Source organism: Streptopelia decaocto (genome assembly GCF_964273445.1).
Source record: "Streptopelia decaocto genome assembly, chromosome: 9".
NCBI classification, from domain to species: Eukaryota; Metazoa; Chordata; class Aves; order Columbiformes; family Columbidae; genus Streptopelia; species Streptopelia decaocto.
The window spans coordinates 113,370-139,267 of NC_138664.1; the positions used below are offsets into that span (position 1 = coordinate 113,370).

A 25,898-nucleotide genomic window follows, 5' to 3' on the forward strand; every position below is an offset into this window, starting at 1 on the left:
AGATAAGACACATCTTCCTCCAAATATAGACTGGCTCAGACTCACCTTGCTAATAACAGGCTATACTTCTCTTCAGCAAAATTACACAAAATTAACCAGCAGATCCCATGAGAATATTGGCAATATGGAATATGTGGAGGCACATGCACTCAGGGATTGTTGCAAAGAAAGAGACTGTGGACAAGTAAAAACAATGTCTAGGAAAGGACAGCAATCGACATAAAAAAATTCAATTACTTTCTCCATTTTATTGGTTAGACATGCAAAACTATAGTAATACCAATCCCTTAATCTTTACGCAAACAACACTTTATTTTCCCCTCAGAAAAAGTTTTCCAAATACTGGAAAAGTACCAACTATTCATCTAACAAGAACGTATGTAGAGAAACAGCACCGCTAGGTATTGAGAAATGCAGTATATAAGCAAACCCCACACTTTACAGCTAGATGTTTTTATTGCAGTTAGCGGAGGATAAATCCATATTCAAAATATAATTATTTTTAATACAGTTGATTAAGAGCTTTGACCAAGGATGACGAATCCATTTTTAAGAAGACTGAAATGCAGCCACTTCAGAAGATGGTAAATTGTGGCAGAATGTGTTTCCACAAAAGTACAGTGACACCAGTAGTGATTTACTTGCCATGTATTTTTCAAGGGTTCAGAAGGGTTAACCGGCACTGCGAGGGCCACCAGCTGGGCCCGGGGGGCTGGGTCTCCTCTGCCCTCCCCTCGGGCCAGAGGCCAGACTGGAGAGTCACACCTGTCTGAAGGAGCCCCTCCTGGAAGGTCTTCCAGCCAGCGTGGACCGCCCTGCCCGGCAGCCGCCGGAGCACCGTGCGTCAGCACTTCACACGAACGCCTGCGTGGACCGGGAAGAACTGGCGCTGCAGCCTGGAGGCGAGAAGAACCTGTTACACACGTGTCCCGTGACAGCTGAGCGGTGAAGTCGCTAGAAGCCCGGGGAGCCCCGCCGAGACCTGAGCAGCGCTTGCCCCTTCAGCGCCCGGCGGCGGCAGCTGTGGCCCAGCGCTCACTCCCGCCTTTCCCACCACTCGTGCCCCGGTCCCCGCCCTCACGCGCACTAACGGTCCTCGCGGTCGCGCGCCCGGAGCCGGCCTCGCCGCCCCGAGCCCGCCCCGGGGCCGGCGCCTCGCGCACCCCGGCGGCCGCAGCCCCGCGGCGGCCGAGCCCGCCCCAGCGCGGCGTCTTTGTTTGGAGCGGCGGCGCGGGCCGGCGGGCGCGGCCGGGGCCGGCAGACTCGCGGGAAGGGCCGCGGCCCGCCGCCCTCGTGGCGGGAGCGCGGGGAGCCCCGCGACGCGCTCCGCAGCCGCGGGAATTGCAGCCTCTGCCCCTGGGGCCCGGGAGCCGGCTGGCAACGGCAGCCGGGTCACGACGCGGTGAGCTGCGCGGGTGGCCGGCGGGGGCGCTGTGCGGGGCCTGGCAGCCCCGGCGGCGGGCGCCGAGCGAGGCGGGCGCCCGCAGCCCCTGGGCGCCCTGCCCGGCGCAGCTGGGCGCTCCGCGGGCCCCCGCGCAGCTCCCGGGCGGCGGCGCTCCGCTCGCCGGGGCCGCCCCCCCAGCCCCCGCTGCAGGCCGCCGTGGAGCCCTCCCGCGCCCAAACTTTGCAAAGTCTGGCAGCTCCGCTGCTGGGGCTGCGGCGGCTACGGCAGCAGCGGGCGGGGGCGGGGGCGGGGGAGGCGGGGCGGAGGGGGCGGGGTGCGGGCCGGCGGCGGTGGCGGTGGCAGCATCAAAGAGCTCCGATTCCTAGCGCCCTGGGAGCCATGCGCTGCTGTCTGTAATGTCAGCGGAACAGGAGAAGGACCCCATCGCGCTGAAGAGATCCCGAGGTACGGGGGACTGAGCCGGGCGGGGGAGTGGCCGGTGCTAGGCCCTAACTCCCTTGGGGAGCGCTGGCCGTGCCTCGGGATGCGCGCTCCGGCCGGACCCGACCCGCCCGCCGCTGCCCGCCGGGCTCCCGCCGGCCGCCCGCGGTCCCTCCCTGCGGCTGGCGGCGGGGCCGGGCGGGCGGGAGCCGCGCTAACTTTGCACGGTGGGGCGCGGGCGGGCCCCGCGGGCTCCCGCAGCCTCCGGGCCTTGAAATGCAAAGCACGGGGCTCGCTCTGCCCGCGGATGTGACCCGCGAGGGGAGGCGGGCGGGTGCGTGGTTGTGTCTCTTGCGTTTTTCTGGGTGTGCTGCCCATTAGTATGCGGCGTGCATAGTGTTGGTGCAAGGGAATACGTCGGCAGTGCCACATGTCCGAGTTAGTGTTCATGCAGAGCCCATAAATTACACTTGAGTGTGCGCTCTTCCACCCCTGTTCTTGCTCTTGTGCTCGATTTTAGTTGGGATTTTGTTTTTCTCTTTTCGGGAAATGAAAAATGTATCGAAATATTATTCTTTGTTAATAGCACCGTTGTATGGCTCTAGTCAGGTTTGAAGTATGTCTGTCTTTGAAATGTGTAAGGAGAAGGGTAGAAATATGGTATCTCTTCTGACTTTGCCAGTGCAACTGACTTTAATAGCAGTAGCACATCAGTGTACATAGCAGTAGTTGTGTCCTCACGGTCCTTAAAACCAGAAATGCATGTTTGAATGAAATTATGAAAGACAGTAGGGTGACTGAGTTGGGTGAAAATCATGGCAAAATGATAAGATCTGCAATTTATTGCTTCTCTTTTCCTCGCCTCCTGTTTTGCCCCTGGAACTCTATTGTTCTTGATGTTTTAAGCTCTTTTTTATGGTCGGTAAGTGGGGAAAGGTGTGGATTCTGCTATGCATGTTGTCGTTGATTTACAATTTGCTTTTCTAAAACTGTTCTAGTAACAGTGGGATTGCAACCTTGAGAATGAAAGAATGAAAATATGCAGCAGTGTTACAAAGGAGACTGGGATTCATTAGAGTCCTTCACTCTCATGCTCTGATTCTGCAAATATTTAAGCACATAGTTTCACATGCCTGAGTTACACACCAACTTCCATGCACTTACAGCTTTATATTAAAACTATATTAGGGCCACAGAATAGGCTCAACCAAATCTGGTTGAAATTAGACTATTTTTTTGTTTTCTGTCTATAATGAAAAGTTTATTCGGCCATTTATGTTGCCCCGGAAAATGTTCTTACTGAGATAAAGTACTGTTTAAAAAGGCTCTGGCATCCATCCTGTAAAAACCTAGACAGATTGGTCAGTGAGTATGAAAATACTCCATAGTGTACTTGCAGCATGTTAAGTATGGCATAAATTACGTGCAAAGTCATCATCTCTTAATATATAAATAACTACAAGTTGCAGTTCTCCTGACTAATACTGTAAATGTCTATCTTATGTATGTATGAAGCAAAAAAGAATATGGGACTTATCTCTTCTCCTTTTCCCAAATGTAATTGGCTGAAATACATTTTACCCATTATTGAATAACGAAATAGTTATCAGATATGTATTTATATCTCTAGATGCATTACATATGTGATGTCCCAGTCAAAAGGATTGTATTTTTTCCTGGAAAATTAGTCTCGGAAAATGAAATAATTTTTCGCACCGTTAGTGCAAGGTTCCAAAATGCTTGGTACACCTTTTAATGAAAGTCTGTGTGGTAGGTACCAAAAGCGACTTTCTGGAAAGTTTATTTTGGCTGCATGAAAATAACCCGTATTCACTCTTTTTTTGGATGTATGCTAGGACTAACATTCTGTTTCCTTTCATGTATAAATTAAATCATTATAAAATCCACAGGGAAAATATAAATTCGTAGGGCTAAATTAAATCATTGGCCTCATACAGCAAGAACTGAAAATACAAAAGCTGTGTACCTTTCTGGACATAGGACTCGGTTCTGCAAACCCGGGTATATGAATGGCTTCACCCATGTAATTCATGTAGAAATTGGTGGAACTTATCACTGGAACTCTAGTCTTCATACGCTTATGTTTTTGAAGAATGATGGAGAGGGAATTTATATATAATTTTATAAAGTTTTAACTTATGCTACTGTAAAACAGCACTTGCCTATGATCCTCAATAGTCTACTTGGTCACAGATTTACTGATATCTGTGTTGCTAGTTGTTGAATTTATTGAAATAAATCTGGATATTTGTAGTATTTTGCTATCTGTGGTTAACATAATTTATGTATTAAGAGTACAGAGTCATGAACAGCGGCGTATTTTATGCAGTTGTGAGGAATGATCTTCACTGCACAGTTTGCCACTTAATTTATGATAAACTTGTAGGAATGCTGGAGAAGCAGCTGATGTGAAGTGCAGGGACAGTTTGGGGCAAATAGTTTATCAAGAAGATGATTTATAAGAGTTGGAATATAAGAGAGATTTTTCATCATTCTTTATGTAAAACTTAATGGTGTAATTATTTAGTATCTACAGCGGATGCAGTGGCAGTGCTTCATAGCACACTAAGTATATGCAGGTTAAAATTCCAAATCACAGCGAACAGGGCTCCCCAAGGACTTCCCCCCTCCCCCTTTTTTTTAGGCTATGCTCGAGTACGAGTCTGTTTTGAGAACATGGTTGTGACTTCATGCCCTAGTCTTCAAAACTCAAAATTTGATAGGTGTTGATTTGGGATGTTCACATATCTTCCTTATGTATAATGAAAAATGAAATTAAATTTCAACAATGATAGCCAAAAGTAATTCATTAAAGCAGAGTTAGAACTGGATTCTTGCTTGAGGTAGGACTTGTAAATTCCCTCAAGACCTCAAAAAAAGGAGCTGGGGGTTGAAGGAAGTGCCAGGAGTGAAAATTTGTCAGGCTTCCTTTTGTCAGAAGCATTAGAAATAACTGCTGGTTATTTCAGTCGGTATACAGTAGGTCTGCTTCTTCCCTGTGAGAGGAGATTTTCTGTTACTATGCTGAATAGTCCTAAAGCTGGTTTAGCTGTCTGCTGGGAACGCTTGTCTAACATAGAGCAGTGTAATACCATACATTATGTTTCTTTGCATAATCCTATTGATAATTCAGAGTTATCTTCAGGTTGCCCTTGGTAATAAAGATAAGCCTGTGTGTTTAGCTGAATACTTGCATCTTGATAAAGTTTGACTCATATTCTGAATATTAGTTTTAAACAAATAATATTAAAATTTTTAGATTGTATTGCCAACTTCTTACTGTTCTATACTGTCACTATGTAGATTTATTTTTTTTAAAGGGCAAATAAGCTGTTATCTTAATGGGCCTGGGAAAAAATGAATTAACATACAGTTTATTAATGTAATGATGTTATTATCTTAACATGTATTGCTCTCAAAAGTGACTTTCATACTTCGGCTCAGAGTTTTCTTTGCACTCCCATGTGACGGCAAGTCCGCTTGAGCCCCATGAAGGCAGACCAACTGGGATAATAAGGAATATACTAGAACTTCTGTGGTGGTTTGTTTGTTTGTTTTTCTATGGTCTAACTAGAGTTTTACAAAGAAAAGCCATGATTTATACCATTTTGAGAGCTTGTCCCACTGTTACGAAAGGTCACAATCCCAGGTGAAGTACAGATATCTCTTTCTATTGCTCTGAGTCAAGTCTGATGAACATTCTTTAATTCTTTCTGTGTCAGAGCAGCCGTGCACAATTATTCTATGAAGTTTCTGCCAAGTAGGGCAGGTTCACTTAAAACTCCTCCCATTTTTGGTGGATATCTTTTTGTTTGATCAAGTCTTGGATTTAGTGAAATTTAGGTCTGATAAATTGGAGATCTTTCTAAACAACATGGCACGTTTTCAGCGGTTTTCATTCATGGATGCACTAGTGTTTGCTTTTTCCTTTGTGGTGTTTTGTAACATACTGTTTGATATTGGTACAGTGAGTTTGGTAAATGCTGAGTCTGTGTAAGTTAAATAGCATGTGCATCTTAGGCATGATTTTAAGCAGTTCTTTTTAAAGTTTTATGCATCATGCAAGCAAGAAATACTTGTAATTGGTGGAGGTGTTAAGAAACGAGGGGCGGATACGGAGATGTTTATTCCAACTGTAATGAGCATGCATTGGATGTTAAAGTGGTAATAGAGCAAGACAGCTCTATATGAGGGATGCTAACTTTTACCTCCAGATGTTTGCTCCTTAATGACTTGCAATGTAAGGTACCAGAGGTTAATGCAAGTTCAGTATTTGTAACAGATGCCTATTGCTATGACAGACAGAGGCAAACTTAAAATACATTCTATAAGAAAACTAATGCAGTATTACACTGATTGAAATTTTGTAGGTGGTGACAGTGGATTGGATGGGTTAGGAGGACCAGGAGTTCAGCTTGGAAGCCCTGATAAGAAAAAGCGCAAAGCAAATACACAGGTAAATTCCCTTTGGTTCTTTTGATTTCTTAATAAATAGTGCACTCAGTATGACTGTCTCTTGTCGTTCAGAATATGTCTGTTCTCACAAATAGCAATTGCATACAAAATATTTCACTTGTACTGTGAATTTAAAATCTTCATAATAGTAGTTATTGTCACTGAAATTATTTTAATCTCTGTAGGTTGCCAAAGACCTGTAAAGAGAAGTGCACAGTGAGACTGCAACAACTTGTACTTTACTATATGGATTTGATTCCGAGACAGACTTTATTTTAATGACTTTGTAGCCATTGGTAGGAATATGCACAGCATGAGTAGTTGCCATGAGACTACTTGTCTTCTTACTTTTATTCCTGTGTGTGTAGGTTTGTGGGCTAATGGATCAGTACAGTTTGTTAATGCTTGGCACATTCCCCAAGGGATTTTTTCAGGCAAAAGCTCTGAGGCAGGTTCAGCTCCTTTCCAGTGAATTCCTGCAATTTGGCATTTCTTTACAGTTTCTGTTTCCAGAAAAGGAAGCCTGAATACAAAACATCTAAAGCAATTAGCTATCTGTAGTGCAGAATTCTCCTTTGTGTGTTCACTCAGCTTTGAGAGGGAGTATCTGTTAATTTGGTACTGCCCAGTGAGAGTGGCTTTATTTATGTAGGTCAAACAGATTCTGTTAAGATGTGGATCTGCTTTCTTAATTTTTGCTTTATTTTCAAGTAGTCATGGTGAAACCTACTATGAGAAATGTTCAGTTGATTTAAGGGTTTCAGACCTCTTTCTTGATGAAGTGTGTTCTGAAATGGTGTGAACCGTAGAGGGCACGCAGATCGGTTTCCTCTCTTTCCTTACCAAGGTCAAAACTTGCACCACAGCAGAAGCTTTTTTTTTTTTTTGAGGGATGGGAGGGAAATGTTCAGTCTTAGTTTTTTAGTGTTTAGGAGGAAATGCTTTCTGCGAGCACAGTTAGTGTGAGGGTAAACCAGCTAGGTGTTCCCCACAGGCTAGTCTAGAATGAAATTCAATTGTATAGCCACTCTGATGACATTTAAACAGCCTCTGGGCTCCATTAAACACTTGATTATGCTCTGTAACCAGAAATCCTTGTACTTTGTACGTACTGACTGCGCTTTGCAGACTCTCCGCGGTCACTGAATGTTCGTAAGGGACACTTCTGTTTGGTGCACAGAATATAGCAAATTCTTAGATGCAGACTCCTAGATACCTTTTTTTTTTTTTTTTAGAGTTGTAGTAACATTACGTTTGTATATCCTGATAGAAATGGGGTATCTTGAGATGTATATTCTGTAAAATGAACCCAAAATGAAATTAAGGAGATGCTTCAAATCTGCTCTTCAACATTTGGAAATATTTTTTGCATGTGTTGAAGTGACATATTGCTTTCTGTACTCTTGCTTTTCTTATGTGAAATGTTAAGACAGAAGTCACATAGCAAGTAGTATTTTCAGATACATGGTTGTGCAACTGCACAATTTTTAAAACACTGAGATTACTATAAATCACCATATTATCTGGAGGCCAAACTCCTCTCTTGTCTCTGTGCTGAAATTTCAGACAGCCTGGCAGGGTACAGTGGGTGAGCCTTACACAACAGCTGAACAGTTCTTTTAACAGTAGAGCTGCTAATCCAGGACCGTTGAGGTTGGTCTGTTTTGCAGGGAAATACTAAAACTAATTTAAATGTTGTATTTAAAATATTTTTAGGGATCATCATTTCCTCCTCCATCCGAATATGCTCCACCACCGAATCCAAGCTCTGACCACCTTGTAGCTGCAAATCCATTTGATGACAACTATAATACTGTGTCTTATAAACCACTTCCTTCAGGAAATACATATTTTAGTAATCCTGGTTATCCTGGCTTTGGAGGCTATAGCACTTTCAGAATGCCACCTCACATGCTGCCCAGAGTGTCCTCACCATATGGTGGTTCTTACTCCCTCAGAAACCAACCGCATCCCCTTCCTCAAAATCCCGTGGGAATGGGTTTTAGTCGACCCCACTCTTTCGGCTTCGGTCCACATGATAACCCAGGTTTTGGGAATCAACCACCTTATAGTAGTGGTCAGATAAATCAAAATGTCAATATGCCTGGTCAGCATTTCAGACCAAATCCTGGTGAGAACTTTGGCCATTCTGGTCAGATGCCTCACCCTGATGTGCCGTCTAACTTTGGCCCTGGAAACAATCCAAATTTTCCAAATTCTCAGCTAGAGTCAAACCATTCTTTTGCTCCTCCACCAAACACTTATAATCAGACAAAACCGTCAGCACAAAAGCAAGACTTTAGTCAAGGTGCAAGCAAAGCATCCAACCAGAACACTGTTGCTCATCAGCATCATCACAGGACAGAGGACATTGTGAGTCAAGGGAACAGTGACCTCAAAAATGTCACTCGAAACAGTGTGGTAAATCAGGATAATAGCCATTCTAACAGTGCCGATAACACTAATGCTGGTCATTCAAATGGGACTCAGAGTAAGTCCCGCCAGCCTCGAGGTACTGCTGAAGGATGCAACTCTGAAAAGAGCAGCAAAACACTCCTTCATCCCAGTCGTCATGGTCACTCGTCCTCTGAACCTGTCTATCCATGTGGAATTTGTACACATGAAGTTAATGATGACCAGGATGCCATCCTGTGTGAAGCCTCTTGTCAAAAATGGTTTCATCGGATCTGTACAGGCATGACTGAGTCAGCTTATGGCCTTCTTACAGCAGAAGCATCCGCAGTATGGGGCTGTGATACTTGCATGGCTGACAAAGATGTCCAGTTAATGCGCACAAGAGAGACTGCAGGGCCACCTGCATTGAATACAGATGGCTAACAACGGGAATTGGTGGTAGCGATTGAAATACTTGCTATGAAGATTTGGTTACAAATTGGGTACTTCACTTTCTGCAGACAATCAATTGTGTTTGATTGCTGTCATCTTTTTTTCCCTAATCTGTTTTTGTTCATAAACTGCCAACCTAGCTTTTGTACTCATAGTTTTATGTGTGGACGTGTTTTACAGGATGGATTATTTTTTTTGTTTGTTTCTCACTAAACTGTAAAACGTAACTGACAACTCATCAGAAGTAGGATGTACATTGGTAATTTTATCAAAGGCAAAAATGTGCCTGTATGAATAGCCTGTAGTTTGTTAGTGTTAATATGTTCTTGCTATCCTTTTTTTTTTTTTTAATTTAGTAGGGATGACATGGAGGAATGTGCAGTACTAATAGTTTTATTTTAGTGTAAATCATATGTGCTTTTTCCTATTTTTGAAGTAAAGCATTAACACACTATCCAAAAATTGATGACTTCGTGCTTAGTAACTCACAGTGAAACCTGCCAGCTTTTACGCATTTGTGTTTCCTTGAAAAGGCAATGATCTCTTTCGACTTTTCAGCAAATACTTGCTGAAGACTCTTGCTAGGTCTTGCAGTATTTGGAAATAGTTCCAAATATGATTACATTGGCAAAAGAACACATCAAGTTTATGAAGTCCAGGGCTTTAAATCTAGAGAGTACCAAAGCACATACATCAGGATACAGTCTCTGCATCTGTAACGGTTGTGCAATCATGCACCTCTCTCATCCTTTCTCATTGATGGTTCTGGTCTCCCACCTCAGTGCTGCCGGAGAGTCATGAATGAACTAGTGCAGGGAAAGTCCTGCCCATCTTCTAGGGCTCTCAGCTGGAGCCTGCTCTGTCGTCCTGGGCTTGCACCGTCCACTTGGCGTGAAGGAGGGCGCAAGGCAGCGGGATGTGCTCAGCACAGGCTCTGAATTGCAAGATAATTTGGCCAGCAGAGTGTTAAAACTGAATTCCTACAACTGCCTCAGCAAGTCTTGCAGCGAGGGGGTGGAAAATCTAGGGTGAAGAACACACATTAGGTGTGTTTAGCTCACATTGGGAGCAAGGAATCAGAAGTTTAGCTTCTCTGCAAAATGATATCCTACTGACAAGTATGAACAGCATTAGAGCTTCATGTGTGGTGCTAAGCATTCTATTTTAATATGGGTAATTTATTCTTGATCTCAAATATGCACCCCCCCTTTTTTTTAATGTGGGGAAACATCTAGTCTTGAAGACTTCAGCCTTAGCAGGGTGATAAAGTTGCATATGCAACTGAGTGTTTCTGTAGAAAGAAGTGCTGTTTTAACTTAATAAAAAAGGTAGCACTGTAATAACAGACTCTGCTTGTAATACCACTGTGCTGGAAACTTCTAGACTGTCAGCAGTTAAATCATATGTCAAGCATTACAGGTTCTAGTCACGTTCCTTAATGTGATAAATTGTTCAGATCCGTGGTGAAGAGTGATGTAGGAGCCTATATAGAATAGAGTCATCTATATAAAGAGGTATTTTTTATGGTAAGCTATGCTCATGAGTGAAAAGGCCTGTTTGCTAGTTCACCATTGTGTTTTATTTTAAACAGGCTCTACTGTGGTCTGTAAGATACTGTGCAGATCTACATAACTGTCCCATACTCTCTTACTGGAGAAGTGCAGTATTGCCTTCCTGTTTTGTCTATCTTTAGATAGATTTGTTCCTCTGGGAATCAGTTCAATCTCTGCAACAATTTGCACTGTAAAGGTAGTGGAGCTGGTTCAGGCATACGGCAATGTAAATTAAATACAAAATTTTGCTCCGTGAAAATTCAGCAAAACCTGTGATTATGATATTGGTATCCAAGTGTGCTGTTGACAATACCTTTCCCATTCCCAAATGCCATTCCTGTTGTGAGATTATGTTCGGGGCAGCTGTTCTTTAAAGTCCAATTAATATTCTATCATTTTGGAGCAGACATTCTATATTAGCTAGCAAGATACTAGAATTTAAATATAGTGATTTTGCAAACTTAAAATCAACTGGAATATTATTTCGTAAGGTCTTACATTGTATGTTTACAAAAGGTACTCTTAACAATTTACTTCGGTTTTTCTAAACTGGTACTATATTTGGTTTGTAACCCAGTACATTTTCTGTGTTTATTAACCTACAAATTCAAGACATTGGCAAATGCCAATTATATCAAATAAAACCAAAAGAACAGCAAAACCAAACTTGTTATCACACTGATCATAGAGATATGACTGATGAGGATCTCCAGAAGTCATCCAGTCAACGTGCTTGCCCTATTGATGCACTCTTGGCATACCTGGAATCTTTACCTCGAGAGAGGGTTACACTTTGTTTTTCTCTGCATGTATTGACTAGTAGTACTTCAAGTATGCACAGGAAAAACAACCACCATGTTTTGTTAGTAAGGAACTAGGAAAATGTCAGCTGGTTAGAATTAGAAATTAGTTATAGAAGGGTGGGCGGGACGGAGGGCTGATTAGAATAGGTGAGGGGTTTTGTAATACTCTACAGGCAACAATTTGTATTGAACTATCATGTGCTTCTTTCATTACTAGTGATTTAGACTGTACTGGTGCTGCACACCAAAAATATTGCAAAGATTTTGTAAATCTTACAGACCTTAACATTTTTGTGGGAAATGCCTGTGTCCTTTTTAAGTAGCTCCTTGTTATGGCCAGAAATGCAGCCTATATTGCCCAAAATGTCCTTTTTTTTTTTTTTTTTTTTTTATTTCCCCTAGGCTTAAAGAAATAGGTATCATCTGGATTGAACTGTCCTTAATACTTAGTTTTGTGTTTGTTTGTTTATTTTTTCCAGAGACAAGTTTTAAATGAGAAAATACATAATTTTCTCTTTAAGATACTTGTTTTATTGGTATTAGGGTAGGTGACAGTGCTGCATACAGGCTAGCCGCTAGAGGGTAGCTATCAGAAACCCCGTTTCTGGCTGTTTTAGTGATCCCTTCTACAACTTGAGACAAGCAGGTTAACTGCTTCAGTCTCCTCTGTCAGAAGATCAGGCTAATGCTTCCCAAGGGTGTTTAGAGGCCTAGTTATTATTTGAGATCTTCAGATGAAAGAGATGAGAGAAAAGTAATTAAGTTTGCTTGATTTAAAACAAAAAATGTAATTTTGTGGCTGCTCAAAGAAAAATGTTCTTAGTGACCTCTGAAGATTTTCATCGGATAACCGGTCTTGTAATCGCATTTTGCAGGCTTCACTTGGAGCAAGTGAGAATTGACAAAGTCAGTGGAACTGCACGCACACAGTCAGTAACATTGCAAAGCTTGTGCAGTTCGGGACCTATGATATTTGCAAGTGAAATGGTTTTTATGGTTTGAGTTCTTTACAAAATCAATGGTGTTCATATGTAGCACCTCTTTAACATTTGTCTTTATTCCAACTTAATACAATAATACATCAGCATTAAATATATCTCCTTCATTTTATAAATAAACATTGCCTGGCAGTAGAAGTATTGGTGTAACATTTTTTAAAAAGGAAGTGATGCTTCTTATCATGTTGTATGTGACTTAAATGACTGTTTCATATTAAAACTAATCTTTCCTTATGTACTGCTTAAATATACCTGTTTTGGCATATCAGTTCAGTACTTTTTATACAATCTTGAATGTGTTCCACATTGGTGACATGTATTTTTGCAACAACTTTTTTGTTTTGACTTTAAATTAGGGCATGTCTGAAGTAATACATGCATTAGTGCTGTGGTGTGTGGCAAAGTTAATGTATGTAATTCAAATTGGAAAAAAGTTTCCAGACTTTGTCCAACATTAGCCTTGTGGCCAGGGATTAAATTACTATGTAATACCAATTATTTCATATCATGATGTGGTTTAAGCTACTCTATGAAGTATGTGAAATACTATTGTTTAGGGATTGGTAGCTGGCATGGTGTCTTGCATAGAAGGAGGTATGATAGATGGTAGCAATTCACGGCAATTAAAACTGACTACCTTTCTGAACACTCATCACTTATGTGCATTATAATCTTGTTGCCATAACTGTTAGTATGAATTTCTTAATATTATCCACTGACAAATGGGTGAACATTTGGTAATAAGCTCAAGTGTTTGAAAATTCTATTCTAACGCTCTTTACTTGGTTTATAAAACATGTATTTTTTTTAATCTATTGGATGTGATTAGATACATGCAGGAGTATGTAGAACTGTATTCTAAAATTACTCTGCAATTACCGAGTTTTGTCTGAAGCTTTCTATATTAGAATAGACTGTTCCTTAAAACTGGAAAATTAAGTGTATTTAGCAGAACTCTTAAGGCAATATAACTATCTTACACTACAATTTGAGTTACGCACATTCACTTCTCTGTATGGAACTCCTCTGATTTCTTGTTGGCTTATGCTTGATATGGGAATAAAGGGTCCTTTTGGTGCCCTAGTGTTGTGTGTCATCAGTCCTGAGGTAATGAGCTTTGAATGATGTTCAGCCCCTTAGAGGTGCTGCCTGTAGCTTTGAGTATTCAGTGTCGCCCTTAGTTTCCTGGTTCAGAAATGGCTTATCCCAACACCATAGGGAAAACCTATTTTAGTATTGTTTGCCATATGTGACTGATTATCTTTTTCATGTTCAAACAGTCTGTCTGTCTCAAAATATTTTTTTGATCCAACTCAACCTTATTACTCTGAGGTTTGTGCACTGTGACTTAGGAATTGCTGTATTGGATACTGTTTCCGATCGGAATAACGAGAGATGTGTCTATTCCTAGACACTCGTCTCATCAGCTAAAGGATGGTCTAAATCTGAAGTTCATATAATTTAATTTTAAATATTTTTTTGTCTCCTTTTTGATAGCTTTTTCTGAAATGTGAAATAATATGGTGTTATTGAGGAATTTTTGCTTAAAAGACAATCTCTCCACCAAGCTTTTGTATGTGGCCTCTAGAGCAGACGCTGTTCTTTAGCGGCTTCTGACTTGGAATTTTTTTTTGTCTGCATTCTCTTTTCAGTGTTAAAGACAAGTTGAATAAGGCAAGTTACCAATCTACTACCATCCAAACAATGCAAAATATAAGCTGATTAAGATTGTTGACTTTTTTTTTTGTTAATAATGTGATATTTTACCTTGAGAAGAACATATATCAGAATCTGATTCAAGTGTTCTTGGAAAATGTATATGGTATATTTTGTCCAGCACTGTATGTAACTTCGTTGCTTTCTGTTGTCTGGTTTCAGTTTCTTTTAAAATAAAGATAATTTTTTGCGGGGAAGTTGCCTGTTGATTTTTATGAAGATGACATAATGTCTAGATTAACTCTTCTGTTGTTTTGCCCGTGAGAATGCATTTGGATCAGGTGTAATCCTGCAAGAAACAGTATGAGGTCATTGATCAGAAAATACAGCTCCTGTCTCTCTTGGGAGAGGTCTGCTGCTCTGTAAAGGCATTAATCTGAAGTCACTTCAAAGCAGATTAGAAGGGGTCTCGCACCATAAACCAGATTTCTTTCTTACAGAATGGGAGGGAAAGTGTAGGCACCATTTGGCTGAATAGATTTTTTTTTAGAGATTTCTGTACTTGAGATTATGCAAATAATTATTTATTCTAAATCATGAAATTATTACTAAGCTATTCCTGTTTGTTGAACTGCCAGAACTAACACGTACCAAATCAGTGCCTTGCCAACAATTTTTAAAAGCAACCGGTATTGTTGGTCCCAATTCACACATGCAAAACAGTTAATTGGAATAAACAGCATCTCATAAAATGTTCCTGCTCTTCTTAAAAAATATGGAGGGATGGGAGTAATGAGAGAGAACTTAGAAGGGATGGGAGGAAAAAAGGCTATTCATTAAACTAAAGAAAATGTAAACTATTTAAAGGATTATTTTTCTTCAATATATTAAAACTTCTGAAGCCATTAGAAGTGGAGTAACCCCTGGGAGAGCTGCATGTATGTATTGGCAACTGGAAGGTTCAGACTATTAGTAATATTATTAAGATATGACTGGAATATGAAGCACATATATATAAATCACATGAGATAGGAATTTAATAAAGTTTTCCAGGGAAGATTTTATCTCCTTTCAGTAGAAAGTTTTTTGCACTTCTGACTGATGAATTAGTGCCAACGGAAGGAAGATCCTGAATGGGCCTCTCTTTTAGTGTATTTTGCAAAACTGTCATAGTGAGAGCTCAGTTATTTGTCCAAAGCAGCTCGCAATGTGTATGACAGATACACATCCATACAAGACTTTTAAAGTTGTTTCAAGTCTCTGCTCAATCTCTTTTGTGTCTTTCAGCAGCTAAATCTGCTACTTTGACTTAGAAATGTGTTAGTGACATTTACTATGTCTTATATGAATGAAATACATAGCTTTTAAGTAAACAGATTCTGTTGTTGTTGTTTTTAATGTATCGGAGCTATTTTGTGTGACTCGGAAACACCGAGTACAGGTGACCGTAACTATCCTAGCTTGTGAAGTGTGTAGACATAGTATGTTCTTTCTGGCAGGAATAAATAATAAGCTGCTTCATTCCAGTATATTCTCTGTGATTAAACTAAAAATGCCACCTGGGTGACCAAGGCAGAAGACCAGCACGCAACAAGTCTGAGACTCTTACTGCCTGTGAATGAAATATCCAAAACTGAAGGATGCATTCTGGATGACTACAGCTGCATTCTGGAGCGGTAGGAGATTTTGAGTTATTATTATATTATAAACATTCTAGCCAATGCTGCTAGTGGAACACCCTGATTTAAAACTAAAGAAAACACTATCTGCTCCAACCCCCAGTTCTTCCATTACTTCATCTAGGAAGCGGGCAAATAGAATTTTGACTATGGTGTGCAGTTCTGGCCTCTCCATTTTCAACTGGGAGAGCTGCAGAGGTCAGCAAGGAAGGTAAAGCTGTGTCAAAAAACGTAAGCAAGCTAAGAGTCTTTCTAGGAAACAAGACCATCTCTTAGAGTGGAGAAATGTCACAGAAGGAATGTTTAGAACTTCTTGTTTGCACCTGCCTGAAGTTTGTCTTGCAATACAGACAACTGGGGGATATTAAATAAAGGTAACACTAGAGAAGTTTAAAACAAACAGGAGGAGTTTTGTTCTCACAGTGAGAATCTTTCCTCAGCTTTTCTTGTTTATTTTCTCTTACAGTTTCTTAGAGTGATAGCAGTCTGTTTAAGGAGACGTCATGGTTTAAGTCTAGGTTCAGAACTATGAACTACAGAAGTCTTCTGCAGCTGACAGCAAGGCTCCTTATCCCATAGTGCAGCTCCTACTGTAGTCTGAAATACATATCATGCAAGGTTTGAAAAAAAGAAAAAAAATCACATGCCAAAAATACCTAATGCATTTTGACTTTAAGTTAAATCTCTTTCCTCTTGTACTTTTGAACACTCTTGAAATGGGAAGTTTAATTCAGTTCTCAGATTCCAGTCGATGCAAGCATTCATCCAGATGATACTGATGTGAGTGAGGGTGGAGAATAACCCAGAAATCATATCAATTATGATGAATTTCTTGCTCTGAAAAAGTTTTAAACCCCTACTTATACATCTGCTTATGTGTATTATACTAAATAGTAACCACTGCCATTTGAACATTGCTTTGGAATATAGGTAACAGAACACAAAAATTAAATCACATGATACACACCAGAAATCTTATATTATGTGTGCAATATTAAACTCATTTTTTTCTCAGTCATGTTTTAAAAGAAAGAAAAGTGGGACAACGGGACTTTTTGGTTTGTTTTTTTTTTCCAAGTAGGTGTAAGTACTTACATACTTTCGAGGAACTTAAACATACCTGAATCTTTATCCATATGCGTTTGGCTTGCCTTTCAACCCATACTCCCCAGAAGCAGTTGCTTTCTATGTATAATGGACTTTATTTTTGTAGATACTGTGTTACTGTGTGTTTGAGGAAGGCTGAGCAACAATGTGCAGATTACCTCCTGAGATTTTGGCAAAGGCAGCAAAGTAGACAATATCGGGAGGCAGCAGCATGGAGCTGCCAGTATGACCTAATTATTTTTAGAGAACATCTGGAAGTTTCAGTGATTTGCTAAATCAGTCTTCAGCTTTTACTAGTTTTTACCAGAAATTCTCCAAGTAACAGCAGTTTGTCTCTTCATGGAGACATCATTGGATGACAAGAGCCACGTTCCTCGCTGCTCGCCTCAGTGAGCCGTGACAGCAGCACGGGCCCTTCGCCGGCCAGGCCTTGGTAAGTCAGCGGGCCAGGTTTCCTGTCAACTCATCTCGCCAAGTTTTAGCAAGTCAGAAGTTCGTACAGGCACACAAGCTGCTGAACTGCCCGCGTTGTAACTTTGAGCCCCAGGGCCGTTTTTGCTGTTCTAAGCTGGCTACCGGACTTGAAGGACAGCGCTTCCCTCGTCCTGCACGGCAGCGGCGGGGCCGGCAGCTCCAGCGCCGGGTTACTCTGCCCGGCCGCCTGCGGAACCACAACTCCCAGCGTGCGCTGCGCCGCGGGCGCCATTGGCTGAAGCCGGGGTCGGGCCTGCCAGCGGCTTCCGGGAGCTGCGGGGAGGGGGACCGGAAGTGTTCTTGGAGAGCACCGGAAGCTCTCCTGCCCGTAGCAACGGCGGCCGTGCGGCCGTAGCAACAGGCGCGGCCATGCCGGTGTGGCTGCGGGAGCTCCGCTGGCGGCAGACCCCCGCGGCCGTCTACCTCTCGCTGCCCTTGCGCGGGGTCCGCGTCACCTCCGCCAACATCTTCTGCACTGAGCGGTACCTGAAGGTGGGGCGGCCGCGTCCCGCGCCCTCGTCCGTCTCACGGGGCTGCTTTGGTGCAGAATCGCCGCCGTGGGATGCGTTGTGCCCGCGCTGGCCTGGCGCTATTTTATAGCTCTGTTAAAAACCACACACTTGATTCACCGTGGCAGTGCTGTCAAGTTTATAATCTTTTATGATATTTAATCTATAATTTTTCTTTGTAAACTGCAGGCTGTTCAATAGCTGTCCCACTAGAGATAACGGCTTTACTACTGTTCGTTCTCTCTACTAATGTTTTTACTGCTCAGTAGGTGTCAGCTGCTTTTCCTCTTACAAGTGGCCTTATACACATCTGCTAATATTATGACTATTAACTACAAAGCTGGGGTCTACAGCTCCGGTTGCAGTGCCGAACAACCAACTTTTTCAATGTCTTCTATCATGTCTAATAAAATATTTAACCTCCATACTGCATACTAAACAAATTCGTTTTGTCAATAACGTGTTTCTTGAGGTTTGCTGTATGCCTGTGTTGGATATTTTGAATAAGTGAGATTTAAATAAAAATTGAAAATATTAGTACAAATTAATTATATTTTTGTAGGTAAGCGTCCCTCCCTTTTTATTTGAAGCCATTTTATATGCTCCTATTGATGACACAAATAGCACAGCAAAGATTGGAAATGGAATAATTTTCTTCACTTTGTATAAAAAAGAAGTGGCCATGTGGGATTCCCTAACTCTATCAAATGGTAAGTTCTCTATTGTGAAAAGTAGGTTGCATGTAAGAAACCCAATCTTTACATACGATAATAGCCATCATGAAACTTCTGCCACTAGATATCTGCTAAATTAAACCTTCTTGTTCATTGTTAAACATAGAAAGTACATGAAAACAGACAAAACATCTGCTGGCTCTAGTGCGCACAAAACAAAACTATGTTTCTTATAAAACTTACATTTCGTGTGTAAGCAAGTCCTAGCTTTTCTTTGTTAGGGATGGGCTCAATAGGGGCTGCTTTGTGGAATTTGAACCATGTTGGGTTTTCTGAAACAAAGTAACAAAAGGAATCATGCTTTTATTAATACGCTGTGTAATCGTAGAACTTCAGGCCTGAATTACCAAGATAGTTTTTATTTGTTTTTTAAGCTAACAAGGAGAAACTGCAGTATCTAAGAGAGAATGCTGTTCTAAAAGCCCATGAAAAGGCAAAGGAGGAGACAGAAGCAAAAAAAGTTACAAAACAGGAACACAAAAAATACACTTTGGAGGCCACAATGAAGGTAAACTTAAAAGGAACAAGACACATACATGTGAACAATTACTAACCTGGCAGCTGTTTGGTTAAAAGTACCTTAAAAATATGAAAAGTACTCATTTTTGTTACAGTGGTGGAGAAATATATCTGTTACCAAATATGAAAATGAAGAGCTCCGATTTTTGTAGTAGACTACAATAATGTGGCAAAACTGTATTCTTTGGTGCCCTTTGCATCAGTGCAAGTGTTTAGTCATTTGGCACTGTCAAAAATACTGATTAAAAAAAAACCCACCTTATCTATTAATTGTTATATTTTATATTAGATTTGCTGTTTATATTTTTTGTTAAAAGACTTTTACAAGCTAATCAGAGATCTGTACTCTCCCAGTCATTTTTAAGCATCTCTCATAACTCTGCTTGTACCATCACATTAACGATGATGCTGTGCTTGGGATATGAAACCAGGAAAATAATGGTAGCTTTTACTTATTCGTCTTACTGTTATCAGATGTTACATGTCTCATAGGTTTATCATTCAAACAGCTAGAAGAAGCAGAAAGAAGAAGAATTGAAGATCTGAAAGAAAAGGAGCGGCTGAAGGTCACGAAGGAGTTGGAGTTATGGAGAAAAGAGCAAAAAGATACTGAGAAACAAAAGAGGGTACAAAAAGAAGAGGAATTACATCAAGAAGCAGAGCAATTAAAGGAGAAGAAAAAGGAAAAAATGAACAAAGCTGAGATTCCTAATGAAGGAACTTCTGAGACCAGACTCAAACCTACTAAAGGTTATATTATTGGAGTGTATTTTATTATTCTTCAAAGTGTGGGTATACCTTTATTGTTAGATGTTTCTAATTCATCCTTTGTCTTTGTCTCTACCATACTAAACTAATTCTCTTTTAGTTTGCAGTTATTTTAGTGTCTTCATTTTCTGCCAATTTTTCAAGCTAAAGCATGAGAGTTCTTAGCTCTTGTTTAAGTCTTTGGAAATAGAAGGACAGGTTTTGTTCTGAGCTTTAGAAAAACAAAACAAAAAGCCTCTCTGGCAGTGTAATGCAGACTTTCTGAGGTGGAGTTCATGTTACCCGGAGTTACCTCATTGTTGGTTTTCATGGAAATACACAATTTCCTTTCATTCTCTCTGTCCCATGTCTTTGCCCCACAGAGAGCTAATTCAGGGAACTGAACCAACAGGAAACATTTCTGTTTTGGTTTGTTCGCTTGTTTTGGTAAAGTTAGTGTTAGCTCTTGCAGTTGCCCTGTCAGAGAATTCTGTAAGTGACATAGTGGTGTAGGAGGAGTTTAAGTTCATCTGTGACAGATAATCTAGCCAGTCAATAGATGGCATGATACAGCAAGAACAAACATTTTTTGAACCTTCCCTTCAACAGAACAAGTCTAAACCTTTCTCAAGCCATTAGAGGTCTAGTTCTAATGTGCATAATTTCTAAAGTAAGTGTACTTTGGACTTTGGTAGAAAAGTAGAAAACTCCCTTTGCTTAATTTTTCAGTTTCATTACTCCAATTCTCTTCATAGGTTGTGGTTCCTTTAGTATGTTTTCAGAAAATTTAAAGGAAGAACAGTTACCGGCTCCTCGATCTGCTGCTACAATTAAAATCAGCTTTACACCACGAGTTTTTCCTACAGCTCTGCGAGAATCTCGTGTTGCAGAAGAGGAGGAGGTAAGGATTGCTCTCTGGTTTAGTATGAGGCTTCTGCTGTCTTCCAAGGTGGTGAGTTATTTACCGCTTCTTTAGTAAGATGACAAAAATGTTGCCTGTGCCAAGGAACGTTACCTGTGCAATATTCTTTTAAAGAAGGCGGTCTTATTTAAACTAAGATTTAAATAAACACTTGCATATGATTGTGCAGATTAATAAATAGCATGTTCCTTCTTTTTTTTGGGGGGGGAGGGTAGGGCGGGAGAGAGGAGAGGTAAAGGCAGCAATATTAATTTAATTCCTTGAAGTATAAAATTTAAATTGTCTTTGCTCTTATATTTAAGGTACTTTAAGTTCTGTCTTCTTACAAAGAAGTTTAATATCAGCTTTTTTTGAGCTTTATTGAATGAACACAAAGAGTCATTTTGGAAGTTCCAAAACAAACAAGCAAACAAAAATGTTTTAGTAATGCAATAACCTTACATAGTAATGAAATATTTGGGGAAACTTGGAAGTTTTTCATATCTGACTTAATTAGATATTTCTCTCTGTTCAAAATATGTGGCAAGTAGAATTCTTTTGGTAGGAGTGAGTCCATAGGTGAAAGCAAAATACTTTTTTGGATTTGAATTTTCCTTCAGAAATAATACTTTCATATTGTGTATTTACAGTGGCTACGTAAACAAGCAGAAGCTCGAAGAACAATAAATGCTGATTTGTCTGAGCTGGAAGACTTAAAAGAAGAGGAGAAGAATCCAGACTGGTTGAAGGACAAAGGAAAGTAAGTTAGATTCCATTTGAAGGTGTATTTAAATGAAATATTAGTTATATAGTGTGTGCCTATTTTTTTAGTTTGGATATTTTCTATTTATCCTTGACATAGATAGTGAAAGTCTACATAGTAGAGAACTTATTGACAGCTTATGGAGTTTGAATGCAATAAAGTCATGAGATGCAACTGCTGAAGCTCATGATGAACAAAATCATTGTCAATGCATAATGCATATTCTTCCATGAGGACAGTTAAATCGGTGCAATGTTATATCCAGGTGGCTTTCCTTTCATTTGTACTCTTTATTGAGAGGTTAAACATAGGTCTAAAATGAACTTTAGGAATTTGATAAAAATATTGGTAAGTTTATATAACTGTGTTATATCGAAAGGTTTGATTAGGCAATCATAATGAGATACATAGCTTTCAAAATTAGTCCCATGTCTGCACAGATGTGTCACCCTCTCGCTGTTCTTCATTGCTTTTGAGGAGTGACTATTTCTGTGAAGTTGTGTGTCTAAATGCTCTATTGTCAGCATCAAGTTTGGCTGACCTTCAGCTATGTTTTTCTTGGGAAAGGCTATAAATGGCCATTTCCAAGGAAAAGCTGCTAAAACTTTTTTTTTTTAAAGTGAGTCGTTAACAATAAATTTTGTTTGGGGTTTGGGGTTTGGTGGTTTTTTTTGATGTATCACCTTGTTTAAAGTGCATGTCTTCCTTTTTGTTTTATACTTAGCAAAATGTTTGCAACAGGAAACTATCTCGCAGCTGTAAATGCGTATAACCTCGCAGTGCGGCTAAACAATAAGCTTCCCCTGCTGTACCTGAATCGTGCTGCTTGCCACCTGAAACTGAGAAATTTACATAAAGCTATTGAAGATTCCTCTAAGGTATAAAAACATAGGTTCTCAGACTGTCATCTTATACAAGATTGTGGTTCATTACTGTGATGCTTCTGTTTCAAGCAGACCTGTAAATACTTATTAGCACAATTCAAAATTTTTAAATTCAAAATTGATATAATGAAGCCATAGTGAAATATTAAAATCTGATAGCAAGCGATTAATGAACTTTCAGAAATTTTAAAACAAAACAACACCACCCTCCCCCAGCCATGCTTCCTCATGTTTGTGCTGAATGGCCACATGTTGACTTGGGACATGATTCTTTACACATGAAATACGGTAGCAATACATAAACTTGAAAAATAAGGACAACTTGGAGCAGAAAATAATTGTATCTATGTTTTAGCAGCCACTATTTGTGCAGCAGGAGAGAAGTGATCTCAAATAGCATCTGAGTAATTTGGAGAAAGTTGTCCCAGAATTATTATTTTTTGAACTAATAAATACTTGAGGCTTGAAACTTGTTTTTTCTAGTAACTACTGCTATAACACATGGGCTTTTATAGGGCTGCTTTTTTTGTAGCATGGTATGTAATGTCATGTATGAAAACAGAGTACATTATTTGACTGCAGTAATAATTTAGCACAGTATTTGTCAGTTTTTAGCCATGGCAATGAAACTGTATTTAGCAAACTGTGGAATGACAGATAAAAATCATGAGGGCTAGATTCACAAGCCATATAAATTTGAATAGTTATTTTCTATTTCTCTTTGAATAGTTACTATGTTCCTGTATAATAATAGTAATTAGGTGAAAGAAGTGTGTGTAAATGAGGTGAAAAAATTATGGAAAATCTACCTCTAAATATTTTGAGTGTTTTCATTTGTAAAGGCACTAGAACTGCTTACACCACCTGTTGCTGATAATGAGCATGCTCGAGTAAAAGCATATGTGAGACGTGGAACTGCGTTTTGTCAGCTGGAATTATTTACTGAAGGTGAGACTTTGATTTCTTGAAGACATGCACATGAATTTATAGTGACATGAAAGTAATTCTGTTTAGCTCAATGAGACTGCTCACACTTTATTTTTCTGGCAGGGATGTAAAAGGAGACCTATACAATCTATGTCTCTTTTTGATATGAACCTTTATACCACTTTTTTTTTTTTAAATTTACTGGCCGATTGTAGTCTTTCTGTACATGCTGCCAGCTAGTGACCACAGCAGCTGGGTGGCCATGGAAGGTATCAAGTGAGAAACAAATGAGAGGTCAGAGATGAGGTATTTGCATTGGGAAGCATTCAAATGTAGTGTGCAAACTGATATGAAACTAGGTTGCGATAGTTTTGCTGTTCAGGAAGCGATGTTTTATTGGTTTTGAGATTGTATTTACAGTCCAGTAATACAACAAATTAACTTAAAATAACCTGAAATATTTCTAAATTATTTGCTTGTGAAGTGCTTAGTAACATATCTTTTTAAAATGATGGATGAAACCCATATTGACCAGCAAAATGTTTCATCTAGTAATGTGGTTTGTGTGACTATATTTGAATTAACAGTGTCCCTGCTGAGTTCTCCAAGAGTATCAGTTCAGATTTGTAAGGCAAATTTACAAGTGAAAGTGGATAATAGAAGATTATGGAAAATGTTAACCTTGAAATACTAAGCTTTTCACATCGGTTACCTTTTTCTACTTCAGAATCCCTTTGTCGTTACCTTACAGCTTCGTTTGCACTTGGGAACCTTATAAAAAAAAAGACAAGTTTTTATTATACTTCCTGCACTCGTGGTTTGCATTTTTTTTTCCTCAAGCTCTGACATTCACAGTTCGTCGGGTTTTTTTCCTTGTTTTCATGCACTTTCATTCTGTTATTCAATTTTTCTCTCTTCTGCAGAACACTTGAGCATTCTTGTCATGCATGTGCACATATATAGGCATATATGCATATAGATATGAATGAAGAGGCTCTGTTTTCATGTTTCAATATCTGAAAATGTTTATATAGTAGAGTGTTTCCACTAAAATGTTTTGTAGAATAATATAAATTTATTTATTGACAAAAGTTGAACCTAGTGTCATTCTGATTCCATCTTGCTCAACAGCAAAACTCAAGATCAATTCTTTACACATGTGATTAGAGACCAGTTATTTCCAGTTAGCTGCTAAGGAGGATGCTCTTGCATTATTGATTCACATTCTTATTAATGTGTCTATCTCAGGTCTCCAGGACTATGAAGCAGCTCTCAAGATCGATCCTAAAAATAAAACTATAGAAGAAGATGCTGAGAAGATTCGACACCTAATTCAAGGAACACCACAAGATTCTTAATTAAAAACAAAAACAGCCTTTGAGAGGGATGCCTTTTGAGGGCATCAGAATGAATCGTAGTTCTCTTCAATGTGTTGTTAGCTAGACATTTTCCTGTTTCACTCAAGACACCTACAGAATTGGTAAAAGACTGGGTATATGAATTACTATTTTTGAAAGTATATTATTATAACAAATATTATTAGTTTTATTTTATGTAATTTTGATACAAGGTTATAACATTTTTGCTTTCTGTGAAATATTGGCGGGCTGAATATTAAAACATGCTCTTCGTACTTGATTCAAAGTTACTTATAACTAAATGAAATATTTGTCTGGAAATATCTGCTGAATATAGAAAATGTGTTTTCAAACAACTTCAGAAGCTCCATATAATTAACACTGTTAACTTCTTAGCTTTTTATTCTTCACCAAAGCTGAAACCGTTCTGTGTTACATGGTTATGGTTACATGTTTTTCTCTCTTCTTATTGTTCATAGTGTTTGGCACGTCTGAAACTAAGATGGTGAATTTAGATAGTTTATTTCAGGCATCTCATTTGGAAAACCTCCACCTGAACACATAGAGGTAGATTTTATGTAGTGCAGAACATTCTTTTTAACATTAAGTAATGTGCATTGAATATTTTTAGACTGTTTTGAAACATGTGTTTGGGCTGACCAAACAAAGAACTGGAAAAAATTACAAATTTGTAGTATTGTAGTGTTACACACACACAGAATCGACTGGGTTGGAAAAGGCCTCAGAGATCATGCAGTCCAACTCTTGGTCCAACTCCAGTCCATTTACTAGCTCATGGCACTAAATGTCCAATCTCAGTTTAAAAGCCTCCAGGGCCGGTAAGTCCAGCACCTCCCTGGGCAGCCATTCCAGTGCCTGACCACTCTCTCTGCACAGAATTGCTTTCTCATCGCCAGCCTCAATTTCCCCTGGCAGAGTTGAAGCCCATGGCCCCTTGTCCTATTGCTGACTGCCTGGGAGAAGAGCCCAATCCCCACCTGGCTGGAACTGCCCTTCAGGTAGTTCTAGAGAGTGCTGAGCTCAGCTCTGAGCCTCCTCTTCTCCAGACTAAACAAGCCCAGCTCCCTCAGCCTCTCCCCATAGAGCTTGTGTTCAAGTCCCTTCCCCAGTCTTGTTG

The 25,898-nt window shown here is 39.9% G+C and overlaps 2 protein-coding genes across 4 annotated transcripts; both read left to right on the forward strand.

Moving 5' to 3' along the window:
- Window positions 1–1,717: 1,717 nt before the first annotated feature.
- On the forward strand, window positions 1,718–14,540 carry PYGO1 (pygopus family PHD finger 1). Its single transcript, XM_082060955.1, has 3 exons — window positions 1,718–1,849; window positions 6,217–6,302; window positions 8,018–14,540. Exons 1-3 carry the CDS (start codon window positions 1,801–1,803, stop codon window positions 9,137–9,139), a joined length of 1,257 nt encoding a protein of 418 aa, XP_081917081.1. The 5' UTR covers window positions 1,718–1,800; the 3' UTR covers window positions 9,140–14,540.
- Window positions 1,797–25,428, forward strand: DNAAF4 (dynein axonemal assembly factor 4). 3 transcript variants are annotated; one of them, XM_082060949.1, is made up of 12 exons: window positions 1,797–1,849; window positions 6,217–6,302; window positions 15,686–15,834; window positions 17,232–17,910; window positions 18,490–18,637; window positions 19,036–19,169; window positions 19,690–19,930; window positions 20,683–20,828; window positions 21,479–21,588; window positions 22,316–22,469; window positions 23,318–23,423; window positions 24,651–25,428. In XM_082060949.1, the coding sequence occupies exons 4-12, from the start codon at window positions 17,788–17,790 to the stop codon at window positions 24,758–24,760; spliced, it is 1,272 nt and encodes a 423-aa protein (XP_081917075.1). In that variant the 5' UTR covers window positions 1,797–1,849; window positions 6,217–6,302; window positions 15,686–15,834; window positions 17,232–17,787; the 3' UTR covers window positions 24,761–25,428. The 3 variants fall into 3 exon arrangements, with proteins under 3 accessions (XP_081917075.1, XP_081917076.1, XP_081917077.1); XM_082060950.1 differs by lacking the exons at window positions 1,797–1,849; window positions 15,686–15,834 and having other exon boundaries at window positions 6,229–6,302; window positions 17,242–17,910; XM_082060951.1 differs by lacking the exons at window positions 1,797–1,849; window positions 6,217–6,302; window positions 15,686–15,834 and having other exon boundaries at window positions 17,795–17,910; window positions 18,602–18,637.
- Window positions 25,429–25,898: the final 470 nt, after the last annotated feature.